At 50.8% G+C, this 27,233-nt stretch overlaps 1 protein-coding gene across 8 annotated transcripts in view; it reads right to left on the bottom strand.

Annotated features, from left to right (window-relative positions):
- The window catches only part of GAS7 (growth arrest specific 7), a 200,873-nt gene that overhangs the window by 102,003 nt on the left and 71,637 nt on the right, over positions 1 to 27,233 (bottom strand). Inside the window, exons 1-3 of one of the 8 annotated variants that reach the window (XM_032615163.1) lie at positions 7,311 to 7,495; positions 7,017 to 7,103; positions 6,853 to 6,935 (exon numbers count right to left, since the gene is read on the bottom strand). The exons of 3 other annotated variants lie outside the window; for them this stretch is intronic. In XM_032615163.1, coding sequence (XP_032471054.1) covers positions 6,853 to 6,912 — 60 coding nt within the window. In that variant the 5' untranslated portion in view covers positions 6,913 to 6,935; positions 7,017 to 7,103; positions 7,311 to 7,495. Of the gene's footprint in view, positions 1 to 1,603; positions 5,373 to 6,852; positions 6,936 to 7,016; positions 7,104 to 7,310; positions 7,496 to 12,716; positions 12,915 to 27,233 lie in introns of those variants that run through there. 4 more of the 8 variants (XM_032615164.1, XM_032615170.1, XM_032615166.1 and 1 more) reach the window with 4 other exon arrangements.

Genomic DNA, 27,233 nt, shown 5'->3' with positions numbered 1-27,233 from the left:
GAGTGATGATTTTCTGTGTATTTAAAACTCATACTGAATGAACCAAGTCTTCCCCCACCCCCTCAAAACAGGAAAGACTAATCAACCACCCAGTAGCCAATGCTTTCTGCCATCAAAACCCTCCTTTATAACATCTTCTAAACCCTCTTTTATATCATCTTCTAGGAGCGGTTCCTGTTTTAGAAACGAGAGGACGCAGCATGATCTCAACTATGGAAAATAATGCTCTCCCCGCCCCAAGCCAAGCACGAAGGAAACACACGAAAATGTTAACAAAAGTTATCTTTGTACTGTGGGATTCCTCTGGCTGTTGTCATTGTATTTCTTTTATCACGTTTACGTTTCTGAGTTCTTTTTTAATTGTAAAAATGAAATTTTTAATTTTTCTTTATTTTAAAAATGTATTTGTAAACACTGCCCTTCCCCTGAATCAGCATGTACAATTCTAAATATACCATATGATCCCAATTATGTAGACAAATAGGTCCCGAAAAAAAAAAAAAAAAAAGACAAGCATGCTAAATATTTTTTCTTATTTTTGCTTTTCTGTATTTTCCAAGTTTTCTATAATGAGCATATTCATTTTACCACATTCTTTTAAAACAATCTTTAACTTGGATTCCATTATGAGCTAATACATGAATATAGCCTTATGTAAAATATTTAGATAATATTTGCTAGTAAAATCCCCCTTGACATATCCCATTTCACTTGCCATCCCCTAAAATGAACACTGTTTATCAGATTAAGGTTCGTTGTATTATCTTTCAAACGGCAGGGAGACTGCGGGGGGGGGGGGGGGCTTTATTTTTAGGAAGACGAATTGAATTAAGACAAAATGATCAACAGTAAAGAACTTAACCAATGCAGTGCTGACACAAAAATTAGGGATGGAAGGGACCGTAGAGATCACTTGATCCCATGTTGCCATTTTACAGATGGGGAAACTGAAGCTCAGAGACAGATGGGGGTTGGTTGGACACCAAGTCTCCCAGTCCTAATGCAGAGTTCTTCTTCTCCTCACTCTTTGGCCCTAAACCTTGGTGCTGATGTTGCCACCATGGCTGGAGGAGTAGCTCTGGCCAGATGGCATGGCAGAAACCAAGCCCCACTTAGGACCCCTCCCCAGGCTGACCCCCACAAGGCTCTGTGCAAGGCGACCTTTGCCAATAAGTCTGGCTCTCAGTTCAACCATGAGCCACTTTCCATCTGTTTGTGGCCAGTGAGCCCCCGTGAAGGGGGGCGGGGGTGACCCAGGGAGGAAACATCTGTGCACACAAAAAGGAGTCATAAACGCACTTGATTTTCTCTTTTGGCAAATCCTCTTCTGCTTATTTTTTTTCCACTCATTGAAATGCAAAGCTCCATTCCAACAAGGGGGCCTGGAAGATTCCAGAGGCTTCGGGGAACCACAGCCTCTGCTCTGCAGCAGGGGCTCCCAAAATAAGGTATGCACGATGCGTAGGGATGTGGGTGGGGATTAGAAACAGAAGAGGCAAGCCCCACTAGCCACTCGAATGCCCACAGACATCCCTTTGCTTGTCTCCAAACCCTAACCTTCAGCCAGGACAGAGGGAGTTCAGGTATAGGTTCTACCTCTTACCAGCCATATAATCTCAGCCAAGTCACTTCACCGCTTTGAACCTCTTTTTCTTTTCCACATGTAAAAATGGAAATACCACCACCCACTGCACAAAATTCTTGCAAAGACTAAATACGAGGGCCGAAATGATGGAAGAAACTCCGTAAGTATTAGCTGTGCTCCATACCGGCCCATCTCCGTTAAATCACTGAGCAGCCTTTAGGAAACTCATCGGCTGAGGTCCCCAGTGCTGAGTCACTTGTGCGGCACGGCCTGCGGGCTAACCTCTCAGAGTGACACCTTCTGACCTTCCTGACACAGACCGGAGAGAGAGGAACAGCATGTGACTTGGAATCAGGCCACTCTGTGGGGAAGACTGGGGTTTCGGGGACCAGCAGAAGGGGCCAGAGAACATCCACGTCCACCGGGGCTGCTGGGAACCCGGTGACCCCCTGCAAACCAGACCGAGACACAGACACGGCCGTGCGCAACAGCCGTGAACCAACCAACGCAAAGCCTGGCAACCTTCCTAAAGCAGCTCGCGTGTGACTTCATTTGAATCGTTGCCCCCAGCAAGGACACCCCAACAGAACACTCCCTCCCCCGACTTCAAGCTCCTAAAAATGAGGCTGGATAATCACGAGGACAAAGGACAGGATTTCTCCTTCCCACCGAAGTCGATTCCCACTGTCTGTACTTCACCATTAGTCCCAACCTTTTCCGCAGTTCTTCCTTGCTGAAGTGCTTTCTGTCTATTGTGGGCCAGTAACTTGTATCTGTTGGAGCTTATTGGACCTTTACAAGAGCCCTGGGAGAGAAGAATTCATTTTATAATCAAATCATTTTTATTTTATAATCGAATAAACCAAGGTCTTACCACCAGCAAGACAGAACTGGTTTGAACCTGGTGTCCCGTCTCCAAGGCTCATGGTTTTGCTCCTGACCCCACGCCATCCCCGAGTTCCTCCACGAATCAAGGCTCAGCCTGGGTTTGATGCTCCAGCCGGGATGGGGGTCCATCTTGCTCTGTCTGGTGGGCCAGGCTCCTCACTTCTTGCTGTCTCCCTGGGAAATGCAGCCCCCTGCCCCACCAGCCCCACCTTCCCTCCCCCTGGTACCTCCACAGCTGCTCTTGTTCGGGGGCCAGTGATGAGTGGTCCTCACACCCCGCTCACCTGAGCTTCCTGAGAACATGAACAGTGTCCTACCCAAATCTGTCCCCAGACACAGAAAACATACCCAACAAGCATGTGTTGAATCAGTGGAGTTCCTTCAGTCTCCAAGTAGGACTGTCAGCCCACTAAGAAAGCGGGTTTCTTACTTTCCCAGGGTCACCGGCACCCCAAGGTGAGAGGACAGGAAGAGAGAGAGGCAAGAAGGTAGAGGCAGAAGCACAGCCCGCGTGTTCATCTAGTTTTTACTGGGAGGGGTCTTACATACCGAAATGCCCTCAGGGGGGCCCCAAATCACAAATGAACTAAATGGGCCGGGGCGTGGTGGGGCGGGGGAAGTCATCAATGGCTTGGGTCGGGGTCTCTGAAACAAGCCTCTCACGGGCCTAGGGCCCTCCAAGTAAATACACTCGGAAGAAATGTACTCTCTTGGCTCACCTAGACTGTCCACTGAGGTCATTAAAGCCTTTAGCCAGAGAGAAAGTAGGCGGAAGCCAAGGGATCATCTATGATTACAGCAGCCTGAGTGACCAAGGGCAGATCTGAAATGTACATAGGTGATTGGCTCTCACCTCTAAGTACTTTAAAAACTGGTAATTATTTTCACCTAAGAACTCCTAGCCCATGAACGCCTGGTCATCTTTGATAAGCCTGAGCAGCCAACCTGGTCCCTCTCCATGTGATGCATTCCCCGGCCTTGTTTGCTAGGGTCACACACTGCGGCTCCCCTGGGAAGAGAGCCCGGTGACCTTCTATCTCCCCAGGGCTGTCAGAGACACCAGGGCTCCTCCACCACTGTGGCACCAACGGGACCCACAGATGTAAGCACTGGAGTAAAGCGAACTGGAATTTGCTGAGCTCCCGTAGCCAGAAGTACTTCTCCAGCCCTCAGAGCACGAACAGAAGTCTGCCTGGAGCGGTGTCGGGTGAGAACCTCGACTCCTCTTTGGCTAGGGATCCCCACCTCTCCTCCCCTCTGGGTCTTAAAAGGATGGAAAGGGACAACAGAGGGTGCTGGCATCCTGTCTGTGCTCTGAGCCTCAGAGCAGTGGTTCTCAGCCTTCGCTCCTTCAGCTGCATCAGAAAGGCCATCAGAACACAGACTGCCAGACCCCACCTTCCGCATTTCTGAATCAGCAGGTGTGGGTAGCACCCAACAGTCTGCGTTTCTAACAAGGTCCCAAGTGATGCTGCTGCAGGTTCAGGCATCACACTTTGAGAACCACTGATTTCAAGGCAAAAACAAACACACAAACAAAAAGACACAGCACCTGTTCTAAATCTACCGCTATTCCTTAAAACTTAATTTTTAGGAGACCAACAAATTCACTTTCAGAAAGAGATTCTTAACATCTTCTTGAAAACTGCAGCCCTCTCACTCTCCCTCTTTTCACAGACATGGACACCGGGTCTATTTCATATTTCCTAACCGTAAGAAAGACATCACGAATCATGCGAATATTGGCAACTGTTCCATCACTGCTCTCCATGCTGGTGATGGGTAGGGACTGTAGCAAACTGAAAGCCCGCCATTCATCGTCAGCATACTGCTGCCAGGCAGGACAGTGGGCTCAGTGTCACCAAAGCTACTCATTTTTGCCAGAGAAGCTGGAAATCTGAATTTTTAATGTGAAATCTGCTCATTTTTAGAGGTTGGCAACCAACTCAAAAGATTTTAAATGAAGCTATGGGCAAAAACGAAAACAAAACCACCACCAAACCCCCCTGCAGTTTTGCACTTGATTTTCCCCAGTGGCCACCAGTGTACAGCTCCTGGTGTTAACTGCAGTCATTTGAAGAGAGGGCGCCCTCGTGTTAGAGAATTGAATACCACCGTCCTAGACCAAAAGTATAATCAGTACCTTTACCCTCTATTAACTAGCCTCTTGCTAAGACCTCTTACTACCAACATCTCCTGGTGGGTGAGCTGAATACCAGCTTCCGGGTATCAGTACACACCCTCCAAGGGCCGCAAATGTGTGGCCAACTCCATCTCACCCCGGAGCTGAGCGCCCCAGCCTGGGTCCAACCTTCCTTGGAAGGGAAGCATAGGACAAGGTTTGGGGGCCGGAAGGGACCCTGGGGAGTCTGTCCTACTCTGTCGATGGAAGAGTGGTGCCTCAACAGCTGATGAGAAGGTTTGGAAGGGGAGGCGGTAGTGAAGAAGCTGGTATAGCTTAAGGAGTGAGGCATGCGCCACCGGCTGGGCAGGGAGGCAGAGAAGGTGGTCAGAGGCAAAGCCGCGCACAGAGCGGGAACCAAGGAGAAAGAGGGTTGGGCAGCAGCCTCGGAGGACAGACGCACATCCATGGGGTGTAAAGGTGAGATGACACAGCTGCCGCAGTGAGCAGAGAGATCCCCACGGGATCGCCGGGGCTGAGCAGCTGGAAGCCAGCACCCTTGGAGCACAGTGCCTGGTGGGGAGGACGGCCGGGTCCATCCCTCACCGGATCAGTGTAGGGCTCCAGGGCAGGGGAATGTGTGTTTTGGGACCGCTGGGGAGGGTGCAGGGGGAACAGGCTGTCGCTGCAAGAATCACAGGCCCTGGGAGAAGGGGATGCCCCCTCTGGTCCCCAGACCTCACGCTTCCCAGCCAGCCTGCTTGCCCCTGTCTGAGCTGCATGCCGCCTCACACCAGCTTCTCAAAACGATGCTTGCGTGAGGCTCTCCCCCACTGAGAACCCTTCCTTTCTCCTTCCAGCTTTTTCTTGGAAAGGAAATCCCCAGCCATCCACAGGAGATTTCAGGCTCACTGGGTCACCACTCTAGGCCAGAAGGTGTCATTTTTTGGTTTCGAAAGTCTGACCCACGGTAAAAAGCACATTTTTGCTTCACAACCCAATATACGTGCAGAGCAAAAGTTTCACGCAGCAATACGTGCTTTACCACGTGCAACGCACTCTGCTGTTTTCCCACCCTATTTTCCACGCTGCTTAATACGGATTATAGACGCCTTGTGGCTGGTGACTCCTGCTTTAAGAAACACCACTTCACCTGGTCCCGATCTCCGTTTTTAAAACTCCCCCCTTTATACCCCTCCCCCCATTCTCCATCATAAATTCCTGCAAGAGATTCCTTCCCTTTGCACTTTCCTTGGCCCGCCCAGGCAGGGGTGAATGCTCCCAATTTCCAATCTTCCAGCCCCACAGACTGTACACCACTCACAGGCCCTAGATTCCAACTGTACACATTTTCTCTTTTCAAGAACAGGGTCGGCACTTTGCTGTACAGCAGAAACTAACACAGCATTGTAAAGCAACTATACTCCAATAAAAATTAAAAAAAAAAAAAAAAAGAACAGGGTTAGGAATTCCCCAGCCATCCAGCGGTTAGGACTCCGCGCTTTCACTGCTATGGGCCCGAGTCTGATCCCCGGTTGGGGAACTAAGATCCCTAAAGTCACGTGGCACGTCAAAGAAGAAAAAAAAAAAAAAACTGGGTCCAAGTCTTTGGAGCCAGTGCACTTAAAATAACTGTCAAATGTCTGATATTATAGAAGAGGGAGCCCGACTGAGACTTTTCTAAATGATGATAAAACCGTAGCATTTCAAGGCACACCCAAAATCTCCAGAGAAGCCCTCGGGTGCATCACACCCCCATCAGGACCCAAATGCTGCTGCTGACGGTTTCACACTGGCTGTGACACTGACCCTCCACCACAGTGCTGGGGAAGAGATTCCAGGACTTAGTGGGGAAACTGAGCCTCGGTGAAGTGGACACAGTTGTCACACGGGAAGCGGCTGAATCCACATGAAACCGTTTTCCAGACTCTAACTTCCGTGCTCTTTCCAGAAGCCTTCATGGCTTCTGATCCTGTTACATAATCCTGTGTTCCTTACACGCCCTCCAACTTGTGACGCAAGAAAGGAGCGCCCCCGAGTGGGCCACCCTCTCTGCAGCCCCCGTACGTCTAGTGTGTACACCCACGGCTGTCCTGACCCCACCACACAAATGCCCTCATGAGGCACAGGGGCCCGAGTCAGAAGTCCCCTGGGGACCTGGTTCCCGTCCCACTCTCTGGCTGGCTGTGTGACATCTGGCAGAGCGTGTACCTCTCTGGGCTTGTCCCTCATCTAGAGCCGGGGAAGCTGAACCTACCGACTCCCAAGGTCCTTCCAGGCTTCTCCTGAATATTCTATCTGCACCATGTGAAGCCATCTGGCCCCAACCGGGAGCCACACCTGGGAAGGAAGAAAAGGCAAAACAGAGGAGGCGAAGATCCAGACCGGGGAACCAAGTCAAAGGAAACAAGGAAAACTCACTCTGCACTCAGCTCACTTCAGACACCACCCCGGCCAGTGGCTTGCTCCTCTTTCCGGAGCCTCCGGTCCCCGGGCGGCCCAGACGCACTGAAGGAGTGAGGAGAGGCGACCCGTGGGGAAACAGAAGAATCACCCTCCGGCCCAGCAGGAGGCCATCCAAGCAGGGCTTCCCTCCCTCCCTCCCTCCCTCCCGCCCGCAGGTGTGGGGCTGCCTTTCCCGCTCTCACCCTGCTCCAATGAGCTTTGAGCAACCTGCCCTATGGATCAGCGGCCACGCCCCGGGCGCCCACTCACCTCAGCCCCGCAGTCCTTCCTCTTGCAGAGCTGACCCACTGGTCATCTTCTGCCACCGTTTCCACATCCACTGCTTCCCCTGTGGCATCAGCTAATTCACTGTGCAAAGCAGCACTTATATATAGAAAGTTGCAGCCACGCAGGTTAGCATTAAAATAGAGACTTGACGTTGCTGTGGCAACCAAACAAATGATATTCAAAACGAAAGAAGTATTCTGCAATCGGGTAAGCATGTCCACAGCTTTCCAGCACAGCCGCGCCGTTTCCCCCGCGAGGGTAGGTGGGCCTGGTCCTCCATAAACCTCCTCCCTGTTAAGTCACCAGCTCTGGTTTCAGCTGTGGCCATGGCCCCCTGCACCAGCTCCTTCCTGAAGCCGATTCCTTACCCAGAACAGACCTGAGGCCAAGACACTGAAGGAGTACGATGACCCTGACCAGGCGTATCAGTTTGCAAAAGCTCTACTCCTCAAGCACCAAGGGGAGGCAGCCTGTGGCCCTGGTGATACTCCCAAGGATGCTTCTGGAAACAAAGGGGGTTTCTGCCAACCGTTGGCCACAGGCAAAGACTCAAGAGGCGCCAGTGAGCTGAGTGACATTTGGCAGGCTGCTTTCCCTCTCTGAGCCTCAATTTAAAAATAAGGGAGCATACTACTATATATACAATAGATAACTAATAAGGACCTACTGTATAGCACCGGGAACTCTACTCAATACTCTGTAGTGGCCTAGATGGGAGAAGAATCTAAAAAAGAATGGATATATGTATATGTATAACTGACTCACTTTGCTGTACACCTGAAACTAACACAACACTGTAAATCAACTATAGTCCAATAAAAACAGAAATAAAAAAATAAGAAGGAACAAGGGATGGAGAAGTAGCCTAGTGCCTCCCACCTCGGTGATTCTAGGATGTGCATCTTTTCTCTGTTTTCGTTTCCCTTTTTTTCACTTTCCTTGTTTCCCTAGTCCCTGGGCATATGCCTTAACCCTGCCACATATGCCCTGACGTTGCTGCAGCCCCCAACCTCACGCAGAAGCTACTGGTTCCTAGTCTGCCACGTGGGATAAGCCTCTATCATTCCCGTTCAGCACAGCCATCACCCAGAATGTACACAGCCGTCAAGTCGAAAGGTTTGGATTTGAGTTATTCAAGGAGCCACCAAGAGCCCAGGGGCCTTAGACAATCCTCTGAGCCTTTCGGAGGCTCGTTTACACATTTCAAAATCAGACATGACCTAGAGTGACTAAAATTTAAAAGGTGGACAGTACCACGTGCTAGCGAGGTTGCAGAGCAACCGGAAAGCTCATCCACTGCTGGTGGGAATGCAAAATGGTACAGTCACTCTGGAGAGCAGTTTGGTAGTTTCCTATGAAGTTAAACATACACTTACCATATGCCCCAGTAATCAATCCCACTCCTAGGTATGTACCCAAAAGAAATGAAAATACAGGTCCACACCAGGTCTTATACACGAATGCCCATAGCAGCTTCATTCATGAAGACCCCAAACTGGCAACAACCCAAAAGATCTCAACAGGGATTAAGGAACAAACTGTGCTACATCCATGCAATGGAATATTACTCACCCACACAAAGGAACGCACTACTGACACAGGCCACAACCTGGGTCCGTCCCGTACACATTACATTAAGAAGCCAGTCTCAAAAGGTTACCTACTGTATGATTCCCTGTATACGACATTCTCCAAAAGATAAAGCTACAAGAATGGAGGACCCATGAAGGGTCGGGTCAGGGAGGGTGTGAACGCAAAGGGAGGGTAGGAGGGAGGATCTTGGGGTGATGGAACTCTTCTATGTCCTGGTTGAGGTGGTGGTTACATAAATCTATAATATGTGTTAAAATTCATAGACCTGTACACCCAAAAAGGTCCATTTTACTGTCTGACAAAAATTTAAATAAATGCTATTTTCACCTTCAAAAGGTAAAAAAAAAAAAAAATCACAAATGATGATACTATCTCCTCATAGGATTATTCAGATCAAAAGTTGGGTCCTCACAAGCAAGAAGGATATACTGTACAGCACAGAGAAATACAGCCATTATTTTGTGATAACTTTAAATGGAATATAATCTATAAAAATACTGAATCACTGTGTTTACACCCAAAACTAATACAATATGGTAAATCAACTACACTTCAGTGAAGAAAGTGGGGTCCTCACCAATGAACTGTAAAGTCCTGAGAACTATTAGTTATTGGTACCACTTGTTTTTTTTTTTTCTTTTGCGGTACGCGGGCCTCTCTCCGTGGTGGCCCCTCCCTTCGCGGAGCGCAGGCTCAGCGCCCATGGCTCACGGGCCTAGCCGCTCCGCGGCATGCGGGATCCTCCCGGGGCGGGGCACGAACCCGTGTGCCCTGCATCGGCAGGCGGACTCTCAACCACTGCGCCACCAGGGAAGCCCGGTACCACTTTTAATTACAAAGATCCTCTTCTTGTTCTAGACCAACGGTTCTCAGCCTCGGACCGTCAGCACCCACAGCAGCCGGGAATTTGTTGGAAAGTACAAACGTTTGGGCCTCACCCCAGCCCCCCCGAATCAGAAACTCTGGGGGTGGGGCCCCGCAATCTGTTTTAATAAGCCCTCCGGGTGAGTGATTCCAATGCAGGCTGAAATCTGGGGACCACTGGCCTCCATACACCCATTAGACCCAGCTAAGGCTGGCCCATCGTGGAACGGTCTGGTCCTTTAATATGAAAAGCATGGATACAGGCGATGTCTTTCTCCACATCCCCCCTTGTTCACTGACTTCTCCCTCTTTTTTCTTCTCTCCCTGCCTCTGCCTTTACTCTGCCCCCAGGCCAGCAGCTGCCCTGAACGGAGGAGCCAGGGGCCACAGCTCTGTCTGACCACCCCGAGTCGGCGACTGACATGGACTCACGTGCTGTTTCAGCTGAGATGCCTGGAAGGAAGCGTCCCTGTGACCTCAGCTGAGGACCAGGGAGCAACCCTGGGCTGCACAAATCCCCGGCGGGCTCTGCAAACGCTCCTCCCTTCTGACCCAGCCGCCCACCTCCCAACTCTCAACTCCTAGAGCACCGCTCGAATCAAACCCTGGAAAAGCAGCATGTCCTGCTTACCCCAGAACAACAACTTCAAAGCCGCTTCGCGTGGATCCTGGCTCCGAAGCCACACAGAGATGACGGATCACAAAGAAGAAATCAGAACCATATGGATTTCATAGTCGGCAAAACAAACAGAATTACAGCATCGGGGTTGGGACGAAGAAACCTGGGGGCTGTGTGTTTGGCCCAGAGCCCGGGCTTGGTGGCCCCCAGCACGGGCTGAGCTCCCCGGCCTCTCGTTCCCGCCCACGACACCCAAAAACAGTGCCAGGGGTGCCCGGCGTGCTGGCCTTCCTTGCCGAGAAGTCTGTGAGCAATGCTGCTTCGGCTGACGTTTATTGAGTTTTTATGTCTCTTCTAGGGTGCAGTTGAAGATCATTCAGCTTCTTTTCTAGTATCGTACAAATATGCACAAGCACAGTCTACCATGGGTGACAGCGCCGGGAGCCTCGGGGAGGGGCGGGGGGGAGCAGCTGTGGCCCCTACCCCCACTCCCTTTTACACCACTGGTTCCTTCCTCCCAGAGAGAACCATGCTGGGTGTACAGCCAACCGTGCTGGGCGCACCCACTCCTGGCCTCATTCTCATCACAGAGACTCTTGCCCAGTTTCTAGGGAAACAGCATGGTGGTCCCCGTAGCCAGTGTTTCTGCATCAGGGGCGATTTTGCCCCACAGGGGACACCTGCCAATGTCTGGAAACCTTTACTGGTGGTCACAATGGGGGTGGGAGAGATGGGCAGGTGCACCCGTTCCCTATTGCTGCTGTAACAAATGACCGCAAACTTAGTCGCTTAAGACGACACACATTTCTTAGAGTTCTGTATTTCAGAAATGGATCTCACTGCGCTAAAATCAAGGTGTCCGCGGGACCACGTTCCTTGTGGAGGCTCCAGGGAAGAATCTGTTTCCCTGTCTTGATTTTTAGCTTCTAGAATCCACCTGCATTCCTTAGCTCCTGGCCCCTTCCTCCATCTTCAAAGCCAGCAATGGTGTGTCGAGTCTCTGTCACGCTGCCATCTCTGGTTTTCTCTCTTCTGTCTCCCTCTTCCATTGATAAGGACCCTTGTGATTATATTAGGCCCACCTGGATAATCCAAGCTACTCTCCTCACCTCCAAGTCAGCTGATTTGTAATCTTAATTCCACCTGCAACCTCGAGTCCCCCTGACCATGTGACCTAACATACTCACAGGTTCCAGGAACAGGGACGTGGACACCTGGGTGGGGGGCATCTAGTGAGTAGAGGCAGGGATGCTGCTACACATCCTACAATGAACAGGACCCCCAGGCCCACAACAAAGAACGATTCATCCCCAAATGCCAATAGCGCCGAGGCTAAGAAACCCTGGTACAGCCTATCACTGAGCAGGTCTTGGTTGGTTCCCAGTGACCCTGACTCAAGTCTATTTCCACGGAGAGACTAACCGTAGGACTTTTGAAGGTCATAGAGAAGCTCTGACACATGATTAAGGAGGAATATTTACCATCCTGTTAAACATTTTAAAGTAGAATCTGTGACTATTTCAAAATCATCCTCAAATGTTTCTTCTTTGATACACAGAAAATATACACAGGCTTTTAAAACAAATATAATACATCTTGCCCACAGAAGGCACACTGGAACATACTGGACATAGATCATGTAAGTCTCTTTGTGTAAATAACTTCAAATAACATGGCTAATTCTGCTTTGCTGTCGGGTATGCAGTTTGGTCTCAGAAATCCCTGAAACAGCAAACCAGAGCTGCTCACAGCCCCGTGTCCTCTCTCCCCTCCCCCCAGGGAGGGCTGAGCCACCAGAAGTTGATGGGGATTCCTAACGACGCTGCAGATCTCAGACCCCACACCAAATGCCCTCCAGCCCCTGGGCTCCTGTGGGTACCCAGGGGGACCCCCACATGGGCGGGGCTGCAGGGGGGCCCCATCCAGCCCTGCAGATGGCAGGGGCCACCCAGAAAGGATGCGCCCCAGCCAAGGCAACCTCCGCCCTGCCGCGTGGGCCATCTGCTAGCTGGGTTTTCCAGAGTGGGTCAAGAAGAGGCAGCAGAGAGCGAGTCGGTGATGGTTTCTTGGCAATTCCCCGGCAGGAACAGGCGGGAGAGGAAACTGAGGTTCAAACAGCCATCTGCCCAGGGGTGGGCATGCATTTATAGCTCCCAAGTGGCAGGGCTTGGTGGGACTGGACCCCAGGTGGCCCTGAGGCTTCCTCAGGGTGACAAGCCCAAGGTCGCACCATTAACAAGACATGACACTGAGGGAGGGCTGAACCTGCACATCTGGCTCTGGACCTCTTAGCCAGTCAGCTTTCCTCTCACCTGCTCACTGTGGCAGCTTCCTGAGACCGCCCAGCAGAGCTCAACTGCTGAGCATCCTCCCGGGCCAAAAGCCTCCTTCAAGACCCTGGGCCCACGGCTCCCACCTCCAAGGGGTGCAGAGGGGGCAGGGGGAGTGCTATTTTCATGCGGCCACAGCAGTTCCTCTGTAGTTCAGTCCCCACCGTGAGTCTCCTCCCTCCACAGACCGTTGCCAAAGAGAGAGCCCTGTTGTAGCAGGAGCGCACACCCCCGCTTCCCTTTTCCATTTCCCAAGCACGGCTTTCACCAGATCGAACATTAGTCATGCAAATGCCAAGAGAAGTTCAAAGATGCTTTGATAACGGGATTTTCTAATACAAGCAGCTGCTACCGCTGGACACAGACCTTCTCAACTTCTCCACTCTCTTACTGGATCCCCCGCCTTTTGCGGCCTCCGGGGTCAGCTTTTCCATCTCCTGTAACGTGTGGGGCTGTTTTTCACACTTGGATTCTTGTGGTAGAGGGAAAGCCTCAAAGGCATGACCTGGCACCTCCAAGCGCAGTGATCTAGGGGCCTGGAAACCACCACGGGCTCCAACCGCACCTTCCCAGCCTCAGGAACTACGAGGCCAGAAGCAACGCGTGACAGTTACCCACTCCGTGTGCCTGTCCCACAGCTACACACACCCCTGCTTCTGGTGAGAGCACCCTGATTTTTTTTGGGGGGGTGCACCTTTCCCCCACCCTGTCATCATGGCTTGTGGGGACAGGTAGCCCTCACCTCTCCAAGGAGCCTAGTCTATATCCCCCTGGCCATAGTGACTAGAGCTCTGGGATGGGCAGGTGACCCAGAGGCTCAATCCCTGACCTCTGGTTGGAATTACTGGAGAGAAGAAGCAGTGTTATATAGACTATAAGCCTGAAGCTACTGATGGTCACCTTGACACCCTACAGGAAAAAAACCCGCAAAACCTCCCTGAGAGTAGAAGCCACACAGAAAAGGAGCCGGTGAGGGGCAGAGGGAAGAGATGGGGATGGGGGAAGGCGAGATATCAGACTGCTGACACTGTGTAAGCCCCTTGATCAAACCATGCCTGAAGCTGACATCCTGGGACTGTTTCAGGTACACCAACCTATAAATTTCTTTTTCGTCTGAAGCCAATTTGATTGGCATTTCTGTAAGATGTGATAGGAAGAGTTGTGCCTAACATTCTCTCAGCACAGGCCAGAGCATAATATTAACAGCAGCAAAATGTAAACAACGTAAAGCAGAGAGTATGAGAGATTCAGCCCCTTCCATCAGCCTGCATCTGTGGTAGTCTTCTCCCAAAGATATACGCATTTCCAAAGATGCTCTGTACTAGTTTCCTATGGCCACTGTAAAAAATTACCACAGACTTGGTAGCATGAAACAACAGCAGTATATTCTCTCTCAGTTCTGGAGGCCAGGAGTCCAAAATCTGTATTACTGAACTGAATTCAAGGTTTTGGCAGGGCCACGTTCCCTCTGGAGGTTCTAAGGGAGAAGCCGTCCCTTGCCTCTTCCGGCTCCTGGTGGCTGCCAGCCTCCCTTGGCTTGTGGTCACATCACTCTGCCTCTGGTCATACCCCTCCTCTTCTGTGCAGAGCAGAATCTAACCTAATCTCTGCCTCCCTCTAATGAGGGCAACTGGGACTGCATTTAGGGCCATCTGGATAACCCAGGATAATCTCCTCATCTTAAAATCCACAACTTGGTCACATCTGCAAAGACCCTTTTACCAAATCAGATAACGTTCCCAGGTTCTGGGGATTAGAATATGGACACATCTTTGGGAGCCATTCTCAGCTGTCTCCCCCAGACCCCACCCCCAGTCTGGCCAAGTCAGACCCTTATGGGAATGCGAATGAGACAGGTCACCATTCACACCTCCGAGGCCTCACAGGGTCTGCTCGGCAGACCAAGTGGCACTGGGAGAAGAAATAACCAGAGAGTTGTTAAAACGGGGTCAGAGTAGAAGACATGCAAGAGAGCAGAGTGCCAGGCCCCCAGGATGAGGTCCGTTCAGGGACATTTGGGGCAGCTGGAGTCAGGGGCCTGTCTGCTTGAGGGTAAAATGCAACTTGACCTCAGAGCAAGATGAGGATAATGAGAAGACACCCCGCACGTGCTCTCCAATGTCCCCAGTGAGCAGGAGGGATGGGGGCGGCATGGGGGGAGGGGTTCCCTCTGTAACGGAAGCAGGAGGGATGGAGGTAAAATGAGGGAGTACGATGTGTGACGGGAAGCCACGTCCAGATGGGCTGTTTCTCACAGCTTCGGTGAGTCTGGCCTGTACCTGTTGTCCAGGGGGCCCCAGCACCAGAGAAAAGGAAGGGAAAGACCACCAGCTGGAGAGAACGGAACCTGTGGGTGCAGGTGCTCACCAGCCGGGCAAGGGTGGGGCCTTGCCTCTGGGGTGCCCCCGCAACCCCCCGTCGGGAGAACAGAGGCTGGCCACGCCCATAAGGGTGTCTGGGTGGACCCGGATCCACGTGGGGTGTCCACTGCTGCCACCCGCCTCCCCCGCCCCCAACCCCCAACAGGACTCGGGCAGCTGGGGAAGGTCCTCCAACCCCCACTGACCACAAGCGGAAGCAGCCTCCTGCCACGAGGGGAGTTGCGTCAGGACACGCCCACATCTCTAGGGAAACTCGATGATCAAAAGGGACTTTGGAGCTTCCGTTGCAGTCTGCAGACCTGGCTCATGAGGCGAGGTAGGGTTCCCCAAAGCGTAGGCATTCCCATAACTCTACCAACACCCAAGATGACCCCGTAGGTGGTGCCCAAGATGACCTGGCAGGGCTAAGAGGCCCGTTTTTAAACGGTGTCGTACTCATTTTAAGGACTATTGGGGAAACCCGTGTGCAACCAGCACACACGGAGTGTGTGGTCACTGTGACTCTGCACGGGCAGCAATGATCCGCTTTGACTGGCTCCTTGGGGGGCTCAATGAATGCCTCCCCTTTACTTCTTCATGCAGACTAGTGCCCCCGCCCCCGAGTTTATCTCTGGCTGAATACCTCCCTGGAGAACCACACAGAGGACCGGGCCACCCTCAACCAGCCTCAAGCCAGGATGTCTGTTTACCCGCAATCATGTCAGTTCTTTGAGAATACAACTTGGATACTGCACGCCCTGCTCTGCCCTGGCTTGCGGTGACGTTCATCCGAGGTAAGAAACCATCCCCCCGTAAGTCTTTAGAGAAACCCCAATTAGCAGACGCTGATTCTGTAACTGAGGGAAGCTGACAGCAACGTCCCTTAACCTTGATGCTGACCCCAAGGTGTGGTCACCTCCCATTTTATAAAGAGCCAGGGTGTGTTGTCTCTGACACTATCTGTACCAAACAGTGGTCTTGACCTTGGTCACTTCTGCAAGAACTAGTCTGGGCCTGTGATCTTTCCTTCAGAATTTAACACACCCCACAGTTGAGACTGAGGCCTCACATGAAGATACCCACCAGTTCCTCCCAAACCTCTTGAGCTGCCACATGAGAAGCGCAGTAATGTCACACCAGCACCCCCGAGGGGCAGCCCCCAACACACTCTTGACAGCCCAGCTCTTCCTGTCAGCGGCATCAGTGCCCCCATACCCCTTCCCTCAAATGGCCAGTGGAGCCTGGGCTCTCCTCCAACTGGAAGGCAGAGACCGGCTGTGTCAGGGTTCCCAGGACCACCCAGGCCTGATCATTCACTAGGAGGACTCCTAGCGCTGGGTATGTAGCCATGATTTATTACAGCAAAAGGATACGAGAAAAAGCAATAAAGGGAAATAGGGCCTGGGGCCAAGCCCTGAGGAACCCGGGCGCAAGCTTCCGGGAGTCCCCTCCCAGCGCAGCCACAAGGGATGCACTGAATTCCTCCAGCAATGAGCTGTGACGGCTGTAGGAAGTGTGTCTACCAGGGACGCTCAGAGACTCAGAGTCCAGGGGCTCTGGGGGGGGCTGGTCCCCTAGGCACCCTCTGCCTGACACACAGCCAAACCCCGGACTCCCAGAAGGATAGCAGGTGCCCAGTGTAAGCCACAACGTCTTTAAGAGCAGTTTCCATAAGAGCCACCCTTATCATTTTGGGAATGCTGGGAACCCTCCCTAAATTCAAGGTCCCGGACGTTAGCCAAAGACCAACAACGCACGCGAGCTTTGTAAGAGAGAGCAGTCTCAGGCTGGCTCTGTGAACGGTCTTTGCACACTGGGTATACCGATAGAATGTTCCTTAGAAGGGACCTCCCCTGCTGTCTCTGGCCCATTCAGTGGCAGATTCCTGCCACAGATGCCTAGGCAGGTGACAAGTCTCTGAAACGCTTGTGCTGATGGAGAGCTCACTCCCTTACAAAGTGTGCTGGTCCATGGTCGGCCTGCGCTCACCGACAGCACTTTTCTCCCAGGAACACCGGCCTCCAAGTGCAATATTTCTCATTGATGAACACTTCATATAATAACAACCACTACTTACTATCGCTCTATGTCAGGCACTGGGCCCAGCACGTGACACACATGAGCTCATTTAATATAATATTCACGGTTTACAACGGCATCAACTATGGCTTAGAGGCATGTGAGGACGTGCCCAAGTTTCCATTTTAATGGGCGTGAACTCTGCTCTATTTGCCCCTATAGCTTCCCCAGGGAGCCTGTCTTTCACTGACCACATTATCGTTTTCGGTATGACATCATACCACTGTTTCTCTTGTTTACTTAGTATTTTTAGTTGACTCGCTTCTTTTTACTTTCAAAACCATTTTATTTCTCAGAAAATTTTAGAGCATTCTCTGAATGGAAAACGAGTAACACCTGCCAGAAATCCACAGCACAAAAATAATTACAACCGAAAAACCAAGCAATGCTATTCAATCCTAGGTAGACAGTACTACCTGCTGAGGCCTGTGCTCACCCAGCACCACCCAAAACTCTCCTTACCTGAGAGCACTGCAAAAGGAAAACCCTTCTCCTTTTCTGATTCAATGGTGCTGAGAGCCTTGCCCACAGACCACTGAGACCCACCTTTGCCCAGCCTTTTGGGAAACGCTACACGATTACCCTACGCACTACAGGAACCTGCCCTGCCGGGCTCACTGTCAGGTAACAGGGAAGCAGGGGTTCCCTGCTACCTGTGTGCCCCACCCCTGATCCCACATCTGGATGTAGGATATTCCAGCTCCTTCCTCCCCATTGGCTCCTTTGCTCTCCGGCCTCTGCGGCCACTGTGCCCTGGAGTCACGCGCCATCGGCATCCACCTGGGTCAGCTGCCCCTTCTGCTCACAGCCTGGCCCCCTGTTCGCCCTCATTCCTAGTTTCTGCTCCCATGGGCTCCACTCAGCTGGCCTGACCTTGGGGAGAGAAAATGCCAGCAAAGACTCTGTCCCTCTGGCCCATTTCCTAAATCAAGAGGAGGCCACGAGAGAGGGGCAGAGGGACTCTCGGGGGCAAGTCATAATTTGGAATGTAGGAGTGCATCTGGGATGGGGGAAGAGCAATCAGAAGTTGGAAATGTGCCATTCGTCTCAAACAGGGGACTACATCCAGATTCCCCTTTTCCCAATGACCCTCTGGTCCGGCCCCACCACGGACGGGCTCGAAGGAGTCACCCAATCGGAGGCAGAGGGTCCCACTCAGAAGCCATCCAGGGGTGGCAGCCCAGAAGGCATCAAAGACCCCTAAGCACAGAAAGGCAGTGGGATGGCTGAGAGCTGGGGCTTGTGAGACAAAGAGACCCGAGTCCTGACTCCACCATCCCCTTGGCTGAGTGACTTTCCACATCTGAGACATGGGATCAAAATCATACATACCCCACAGCCCTGTCGTGGGGTAGCGGGAAGTGCCCAGGGTCTGGCCTCAGGAACATTATTTCTGTGGAGCTGGGCTCTGAGTCTGAGGCCAAGAGACAGAATAGGAAACGGCCGAAGGTAGGGTGTGTGACGGCGGCATACTCACCCCCATGTGCAGAGAACAGCCCGACAGGTGGAGCCCAGCCCCACAGGTGTTTGTGTCAGAGAGGTGAGGGCTCAGCCTGCAGGTCAGGGGCCTACATGTAAAAACCAGGAAATTTCCCATGAAAAAACAAAGTCATCTCATGAAAACTCAACAAGGCCATACTGAAGTTGCCCTGACAGGGTGAGGACAAACGTTGCCATCTTCCCTGCCGTCCTCTGATGCAGTGGTTTTCAGCCTGGCTGCCCGTGAAAATCATCTGGGAGATTTTTTCTTGTGTTTTGGCCACGCCATGCAGCTTGTGGGATCTCAGTTCCCCGACCAGGGATTGAACCTGGGCCCCGGCAGGGAAACCCCGGAATCCTAACCACCAGGGAACTCCGCATCTGGAAGCGTTAAAGCCACCTGGATGCCCAGTAATCCCCCGGCCCATGAAACAGGATGTCCCGGGGAGAGACCTGGAGGTGGCTGCCCTGCAAGCTCGTAGGTGATTCTAACATGCGGCCGACAGGGCTGCCCGACTGTCTTCACGGCCACCACCTGCCTCACGGGGGCTGCTATCAGACACGATCCGGCCCACAGCTTGTTCAGCCACGGTTAATAACAGGAAAGGCTGGGGCCCCAGGACACAAAGCCAGCACCCAGACCCCACCAGCTGCCCCTGCTCTGACCGTCAATCATTCCACAGCAGCAGTGCTGGCCAGCGTGGTCCCCGGGTCCTCTCAGGGCTGCATCACCTCTGCCCATCCTGGGAAAAGCCAAAGGCCGAAGCTTACTGAGGGCCAGGAGTGCGCTGGAAAAGCGCATAGGGAGGCTTCCCCTGCCCAAGGTCTGGGGACGGCCCCAAAGGCATTCAGGTTTCGACTTTCCTGCTGGGTAAGAGGTTCTTCTGTCTTAAAATACACTTTCTGTAAAGTCCTGGAGCCAGACCAAGCCCACAGAAACCCCAGGTTCCATCACTCACTGATAGAATGATCCTTCTGTCTACAAGCCTCCCAGATCCACAGAAGTCGATAATGAATGTAAGGGAAAGAACAGAGCAGACCGCTTGCCAGCGCTGTTTCTGAGACGTGATGGGGAGAGCCAGGGACAACGGCTCGGGGACGGACTGGCACCCGTGGTCTGTCTGGCCCTAGGATTGGTGCATTACTGGCTTACAGGCAATCTGGGGCGCTGCCCACTGGTTTTGTGCCATTTCTCTAAAAAGCGGGGCCTAAAAAGAAGAAAGCCAGTGTCAGGATGTGACAGTTTGCCAGCCTGTATTATGATTCTGGGTGTACGGAGTGACGCTGTGCCTGTCTTGCCCAGGGCAGGAAGCACGATGGAGACGTAACAGGAGACGCTCCCTGCCCGGGGACCCAAGTGAAAGCAAGGCGAAGGCTCGCGGGAATGAGGCAAGGAAATGGGATTTTGATTGCACAAAGTGTGACAGGGCCAGAGACCAGTGACAAGTGACATGTGAATCACAAAGATGAGAGCTTCCCAGGATGCAACATGTCCAAACAGGCCAGGTGGCTCAGCCTGAGAAACAGGAAAATGGGGAAGAGCGTGAAACACAGTTTGAGGCCAGCAATACCTCTCCCCTGCCAGCGTGGGCTGGGATCTTTCACAGTCGCTGGTTAACAATCCTGGAAGTCAGAATGGTTTTCATCTGAGCCTCTTCTCTAAGTATAGGGTCTGTCTGCTGCTATCCCCGAGGCCCAGGGGAAAGCCACGGTATAGATGACAAAATGATAGCACGGACCCTTGCTCTATAAAGCGTGGTCCACGCACCAGCAACGGTGAGCTTGTTAGAAACGTAGCATCCAGGCCCTTCCCCAGACCTCCAGCGTCTGAATCTGCGGTTCGCTAAGCACCCCAGGTGAACTGTGCTCCAGTTAAGGTTTGAGAAGCTCTTACGTGCAGCACAGGTACTTTTACTGCCGCACACGGTACCTCTCGGGGCACTGACCACGTGCTAATCAAGCACGTAACAATCACACAGACAGCTAACTTTAGAGGTGGTTTCCGTTTAGGCATCTCACACTGAACTTTTTTCCCCATCAAATTCAAGGCTGCAGCTACTTCCTCGGTTCCCGACTCACAGGTCAACTGAGGTGATCGCTGATTAAAACGTCTCCCCACAGCCGCTGAACTTGATAGAGTAACCTTTCCAGATTTCTTTGCCCATCTGTTCACTTATTTATTTACTTGTTTGCGGCGCTCATTCAAACACTCAGTGGGCACCTACTATATGTCAGGCACTGAGAAGCAGAAGATAAATGACCCGGCCTGGTCCTGGGAAGAGTGTGCCTCCCGCAAACAGAGAAAGATGGCGGACAGGCAGTCACAGTGCAGAGTGACGGAGGTGTGCGCTGTTGAGGGGAAAAACCAAGGGATCCACAAAGGCATCGTGGGAGGAAATGCTGCCTACAGGCCATCATAACCACGTGGCTTTCTCTTTACCGGGCTTTTCCCTTTGCTTTTTCTGCTCCCTCCTGTCTTGCATCCTATCGGATTGATTGCATTTTCTTTATTCTCCCTCCAACCCCACAAACTTGGTATTTATAGAGTCTATTTATACTACTTAGGTGGTTACACGGACGTTTTTTAACACGTACACTTGACTTCAAGCATAAAGTTGATCAATAGCTCTTTTCTCCTTCTGAATAACACGAAACGCTGCAGTGCTTTCACTTTGATCTCCTCCAGTGACCTTCCAGGTGTCCGGAGTTTGAATCAGTGGAAAGTGCTGTTTTCCCACAAGCCCTGGGGCTACCTGGTTTTCTGCTGTCTCCTGCCACTGATCATTTTTCAGAAAAACTAAAAATTTCAAATTGACTCAGGCAGAAATAGAAAACCCACATAGATCTATAACCTTCAAAGGAATCGATTCTGCGGCCTAAAAGCTACCTTAAAAAAACGATAATGGGTTTATGTGGTTTTACTGACAAAGTTTTCTCAAACCTTTAAGGAAAAGGCGACACTTAACGCAATCTCTCCCAGAAATAGAGAGAAAAACCATCAGTTCCTTTTTATAATACCCTGATACCAATCTTCAAAGGAAAACAATGTAAGAATTCAAAGCCTAACCTAACCTCACAGAGCACAGGTATCAAAATCCTAAATACACATTAGCAAATCCTGGGGATGGAAGGACCGTCTTATGCCCTCAATAAAGTTTTCCTAAATAAGAAATAAAAAGCACAGTCTATGCAGTAACAAATACATTTGACTGGACTATAATTTAAAAATTCCACATGACAAAATATACCATTTTTAAAAAATGAAAAAGCAATGCTTAAAAGACAGCGTGACGGAAAAGTGAGCAGAGTATGAATATGAAATTCACAGGAGAGGAATTCTGAAAGGCAAATACACATATGGAAATATACACAACCTCGCTAGCAATGAAGGAAACGCAAACACAAGTTAAATCTGAGGTGCAATATTTTACACGTTCAGATGGCAAAAATAAGCGTGCCTTGTTGGCAAGGGGAGTAGATATTGTAATATTCTGTGGGTAGCAGTATATATATATTTGCAAAACCTCTTTGGAAAATATAGTGGCAAAATCCGAAGGTACATACTCATACCCAGATATTCTCCTTCTAGGTATCTGCCCCAGAGGAATACTCACACAGGTGCACAAGGAGAAATGCACAATTGTTTCTAAATGTCTAAAACGTCCACCCACAGGAATAAACTATGAGATACACATGTGCTAGAAAACTACAGGGCAGTTGAAATGAACTAGGTGTACATGTACCAACATGGATAAACTTCAAAAACACCTGTGAAGAAAGCCAATCCCAACAAGAGAAATGTATTCCGTGTAAGTTTCAAAATATACAAGACATTAGTGAATGCTATTTTACATGCATACATGCTCATAAAAGTTTTAAACATGCTCACGGGAAAGATACACCAACAACAGAACAGTGGTTACCTCCGAGGAGACAAGGAGAACGGGGAATAGAACTGGAGGAACACTCAGGGATTTTTTTTTTTTTAATGTCGAGTAATTGTGTTATTTTTGACTGACATTTGGCAAGTGTTGATACTTGTGGAATCCAGAGATGGTGATAAGCTCACGAAGAATGTTCAACATCATTGATCCTCAGGAAAATACAAGCTGAAAGCACAATGAGAAACTACTTCATACTCACTAGAACGGCAAAAAAAAATGTTGGCAAGGAGCTAGGATCATTGAAAGCTCATATGCTGCTGTGAGCGACGGCGACGAGTGAGGTGCAGAAAATAGTTTTGCCATTTCTTATATAAACATACACTTACCATATGATCCAACAATTTCACTCCTAGGTATTTACACCAGAGAAATGAAAACATGTCCGAAAGACTTATACACGAATGTTCACAGAATTACTCGTAACAGCTAAAAGCTGGAAACAACCCAAATGTCCATCAGTTGACAAATGGATAAGCAAATTCTAGTATGCTCAACCAGTGGAATTCTACTTAACAATAAAAAGGAATCAACAACTGATACAACAATACGGATAAGTCTCAGACGTTATCCTGTGCGAGAGAGGCCAGATTCAAGGGTACACACCGCATGATCCGTTTCTGTGAAAACCTAGAATAGGCAAAACTAATCTGTAGGGTAGAAATCAGAGGTGACCTGAGGAGATGAGTGGGAGGAGAGAGAAAGTGACTGCAAATGGGCAAGAGAGAACTTCCCGTAAAGATGTCCACCGATTACAGAAGCAGTTGCAGAGGTGTATCTATTTGTCAAGTCACTAACCTGTACACTGAGAATGGGGGGATTTTACTTTCTGGTAAATTATAGCTTATGGTAAATTTTCTTTTATTTATTTGTGGTCAATTATATACTTTATGGTAAAATATATAAATTACAGTTGATTTTTCAAATAGGGATAGTAGATACATTTGTTATAATCTCCTGTATTTTGTAGACAGATTTGATTAAAAATTAAGTGGATTTTAGAAAGTACTGATCATTAATTGTACATCCTGTGGAGCAGGAGGTTTCAGGGGGAGAATAAAGAACTAAGGCGACTAATGCTAAGTCCTAACCCTTCCCAGGGGAAGAGCTGTCTCTTAGCAGTCTTATTAGAAACCCAAGGGTCCTCTGAGATTATCAAGTTCAAGTCTTTCATTTTCAGAAAAGCAGCCCACAGTGAGATGTGTCCAAGATCCCTGCTGCAGACTTAAGCTGCCCAGTGTCCTTTACCTGTACCTTAACAGCCCCACTCCTTTTTTTAGGGAATTCTCTCTCTCCCACTAGGCCCTTTCTCTGCACATCTCTCTCTTTTTTTTTTTAAATAAATTTATTTATTTTATTATTTTATTTATTTATTGTTTCTGGCTGCACTGGGTCTTCGTTGCTGCGTGCGGGTTTTTCTCTGGTTGCGGCGAGTGGGGGGCTACTCCTTGCCGCGGTGCGCGGACCTCTCACTGTAGTGGCCTCTCCCGTTGCGGAGCACGGGCTCCAGGGGCGCAGGCTTCAGTGGCTGTGGCACGCGGGCTCAGCAGTCGTGGCTCGCGGGCTCCAGAGCACAGGCTCAGTAATTGTGGCGCGTGGGCCCAGCTGCTCCGCGGCATGTGGGATCCTCCCGGACCAGGGATCGAACCCATATCCCCTGAACTGAAAGGCGGCCTCTCAACCACTGCACCACCAGGGAAGCCCTGCGCATCTCTTAATCCAGGTGCCAGCCCTCCCCCTATAAGCCCTAAGGGGCCTCAGGGGGCCCCTCCCCTTTCACAGGGCAAAGGTGTGTCTGCCTCCAGGTGGTCTCTGCTGATACCTGGGGAGATGCTCTTCCATCACAGCCAAGCACACCTGACTACACTCTGTTTGCTTTATACGATCATCGTTCCTATTAGTCCTACCTCCTGGCTCCACACAGCTGAGCATCTCGGTTTCTATCTGCTCTCAGGAGGTTTCCCCAGCCTCCCGTCCATTCTGTGAGCTTCCAGTATCTTTGCAATAAATTCCACTCGGCTGACATCAGCCAGAATCGGTTTCCGAAGTGTGCAACCAAAGAACCCCACGTGACACATCACCCAACGGGCGCAAGGTAGACGGGGCCCACAGCCCAGAGTTCTGAATTCTCCAAGATGTCCCTGGGTGTGGCGGCCACCTAGCTAATGCCTCAGGATCCTCAGCGGCAATGTCTCAATCCCCCGAGGCTGCTGGGACATAGCATGAGAAAGTGATCACGTATTGAGTGATACATGAAGCGCTCTGACATGCTTTAATTTCGTCCTTCCCACAGCCTGGTAATGTAGGGATTACCCCACTTTATCTATGAGGACACTAAAGAGGAAGAAAAATATTTTCCCAAGGTTACAGAGCTCGTAAGTGACAGTGTCAAAACTTGAGCCAGCTCTGTTCAACTTTAAAGCCTGGCTCTTGTCATTTCATCAGGCTGCCTCGCCCCAAGAAAACATTCAGTCTTCTGCACCTCCTACTTTACAGTTAGGTCACCGGGACTTCAAATTAGGCATCAGAGGCACAACTGGATGCTGGCTGCACCCACAAAGTAGCGGGGGGGGGGGGGGGCGGCGGTTGGAGGGGGCAGGCAACGCATGCAGTAGGCCAGGACACCTACCCAGGAGAGCCTAACAATGGATGGGGTGGTGGTGGTGATGTGGCGCGGGGCTGAAGAGGACACTGCAGCCTTAGGGAGAACACACGTGCCCGGGGAACAGTGTGGGAAACGTCCACATCCCTGAGGAGCAGAAGTGAATTCTTTCTGCTTTGAGATGAATACATGTTCGCGTTCCCATGGCAATGGAGCATATACTCACTGCTGTCTGTACCTGTAAGTGAGTGACTCACGTTTTGGGCATTGTACTAGCCCGGTCCTAAGTCATTAGCTAATCAGCTGAGAATGCATACACTCTTGGGGTGGGGTGGGGCACAGGGCGGGGGGGAGGCGGGTAAACAGAGTTTCTGCATATCCTTCTGAGGCCCCGAGAGCAGGGATCACATTTCCTTGGTTTTTGAGCAGTGATTGCAATACCTGGCACCGTCCCTGCTCCCAAACTATCGTAAGGAACCTGAGTTTGTTGTGGGCTCTCTAAATAGAGGGGGATGGGAGCAGAGTTTCAGTTAAAACCAAGGGTAGGGAATTAAACATGATGCGAAAAGTGAATCAACTCGGGTTGCACAGGCTGTTGAAATAAGTAAGAACTGCTGGTCGGTGCAGAATTCCAATTTCAGATGAAAACTTGTTCATAGATACTGAAGGGTGGCCTGAGCCATCCTGCCGGGGGTCGAGCATGATCTCAGCTTGACTCGGGTTCGGTCATACACGTTTCCAGGAAGGAGGAAAAGGAGTCTTAGAAGATACCTAGCTCCTGGGAATGCATCACAGCTACTTGAACCATAAGAGAGACTGGCGAGGGGGGCAGGGTTAAGAGCTGCAGCCTAGATTCCAAAGAGATCCCAGTGCCAGAGTCTCTGTAGGAAGAGGAGGCCTAGAAACTACAAGGAGTCCTCCAGACCAAGCTGGAAAACCTTCAGTGGCTCCCAAGTAACTAAAATGACCCTATCAGTTTAACAAAGGACCTCTACAGGGCACCAGCAGATACAGCGAAGGGTTACATGAAAGGGTTTTCCCCTCTAAACGTAAAGAGAACACCTACGGTCCCACTTAGTTTCAGGAGAGCTCATCAAGAGGCTCAGGTGTGCGTGGGGAAAACCCAAAAAGGAAAATCTACTGGGGAGGGAGAGTCCAGAGTAAGGAGTCTCCCACCCACCCACCCAGATTTCAGAGGAAGCTGGGCCTGGCCTCCCCAGGAGGGCTGTACACATAAACTATCCCGATATCTGATAATGAGGCAGCCCTCTCCCGGAAGATGGGATTACTGGTAAAGAAGCGGACCAGGATGTTTTCTGAGGGGCGTTCATCATCCCCACCATGTCAAGAGCACTTGCCAGAAAAGGTTTATACTGGAGTTTGGCACCTGCTTTCCCAGCTTGGCAATGAGCTCATCAGCTCCTGGGACACAGGGGGCCAAGTGTCCACACTGGGTGTCCACACTGCCCACAGCACCCATCAGACATGCCTTGCACACTGAAGAAATTCAATGAAGGTTCACTGAATCATGACGGATGGATGGATGGATGGATGGATGGATGGATGGATGGAAGAGGGCTTTCTGAAGGGTTCCCTCAAGCAGTTCAGAAGACTTCATTACCGTAAAGAGGACTGACCCAGCGAGCTTTACCGTCTCAGAAGGCAGCCAGCGCGCCCCCGCCGAGCTCAGAAACGAGGGCCCCTTTCTTTATGGCACAGAAATGGAAGCAGGGCTAAATTCTGAGGTCCTCGCAGTTCTGAAATCCACAGGCCCCTAAGCATCCTCTGTTAAGAAAGTAACTGAGGGAGCTCCCTGGTCATTCAGTGGTTAGGACTCAGCTCTTTCACTGCCGTGGCCCCAGGTTCAATCCCTGGTCGGGGAGCTAAGATCCCCACTACGCCGAGCGTCGGGGACCAAAGCAACCACCACCACCACAAAAAGAAACTGAAAATAAAGAAATGCACCACCTGTCAGGGATTATATCCAGAAGGAGGGGAGGGAATAAAGTCCTGATGGGCTGTGCCAGGAGCAGACAAG

The sequence above is a fragment of the Phocoena sinus genome, chromosome 20 (genome assembly GCF_008692025.1).
Source record: "Phocoena sinus isolate mPhoSin1 chromosome 20, mPhoSin1.pri, whole genome shotgun sequence".
Classification (NCBI taxonomy): domain Eukaryota; kingdom Metazoa; phylum Chordata; class Mammalia; order Artiodactyla; family Phocoenidae; genus Phocoena; species Phocoena sinus.
Note: the sequence above shows the minus strand (reverse complement) of the source record. Positions and strands in the feature narration are given on the sequence as shown.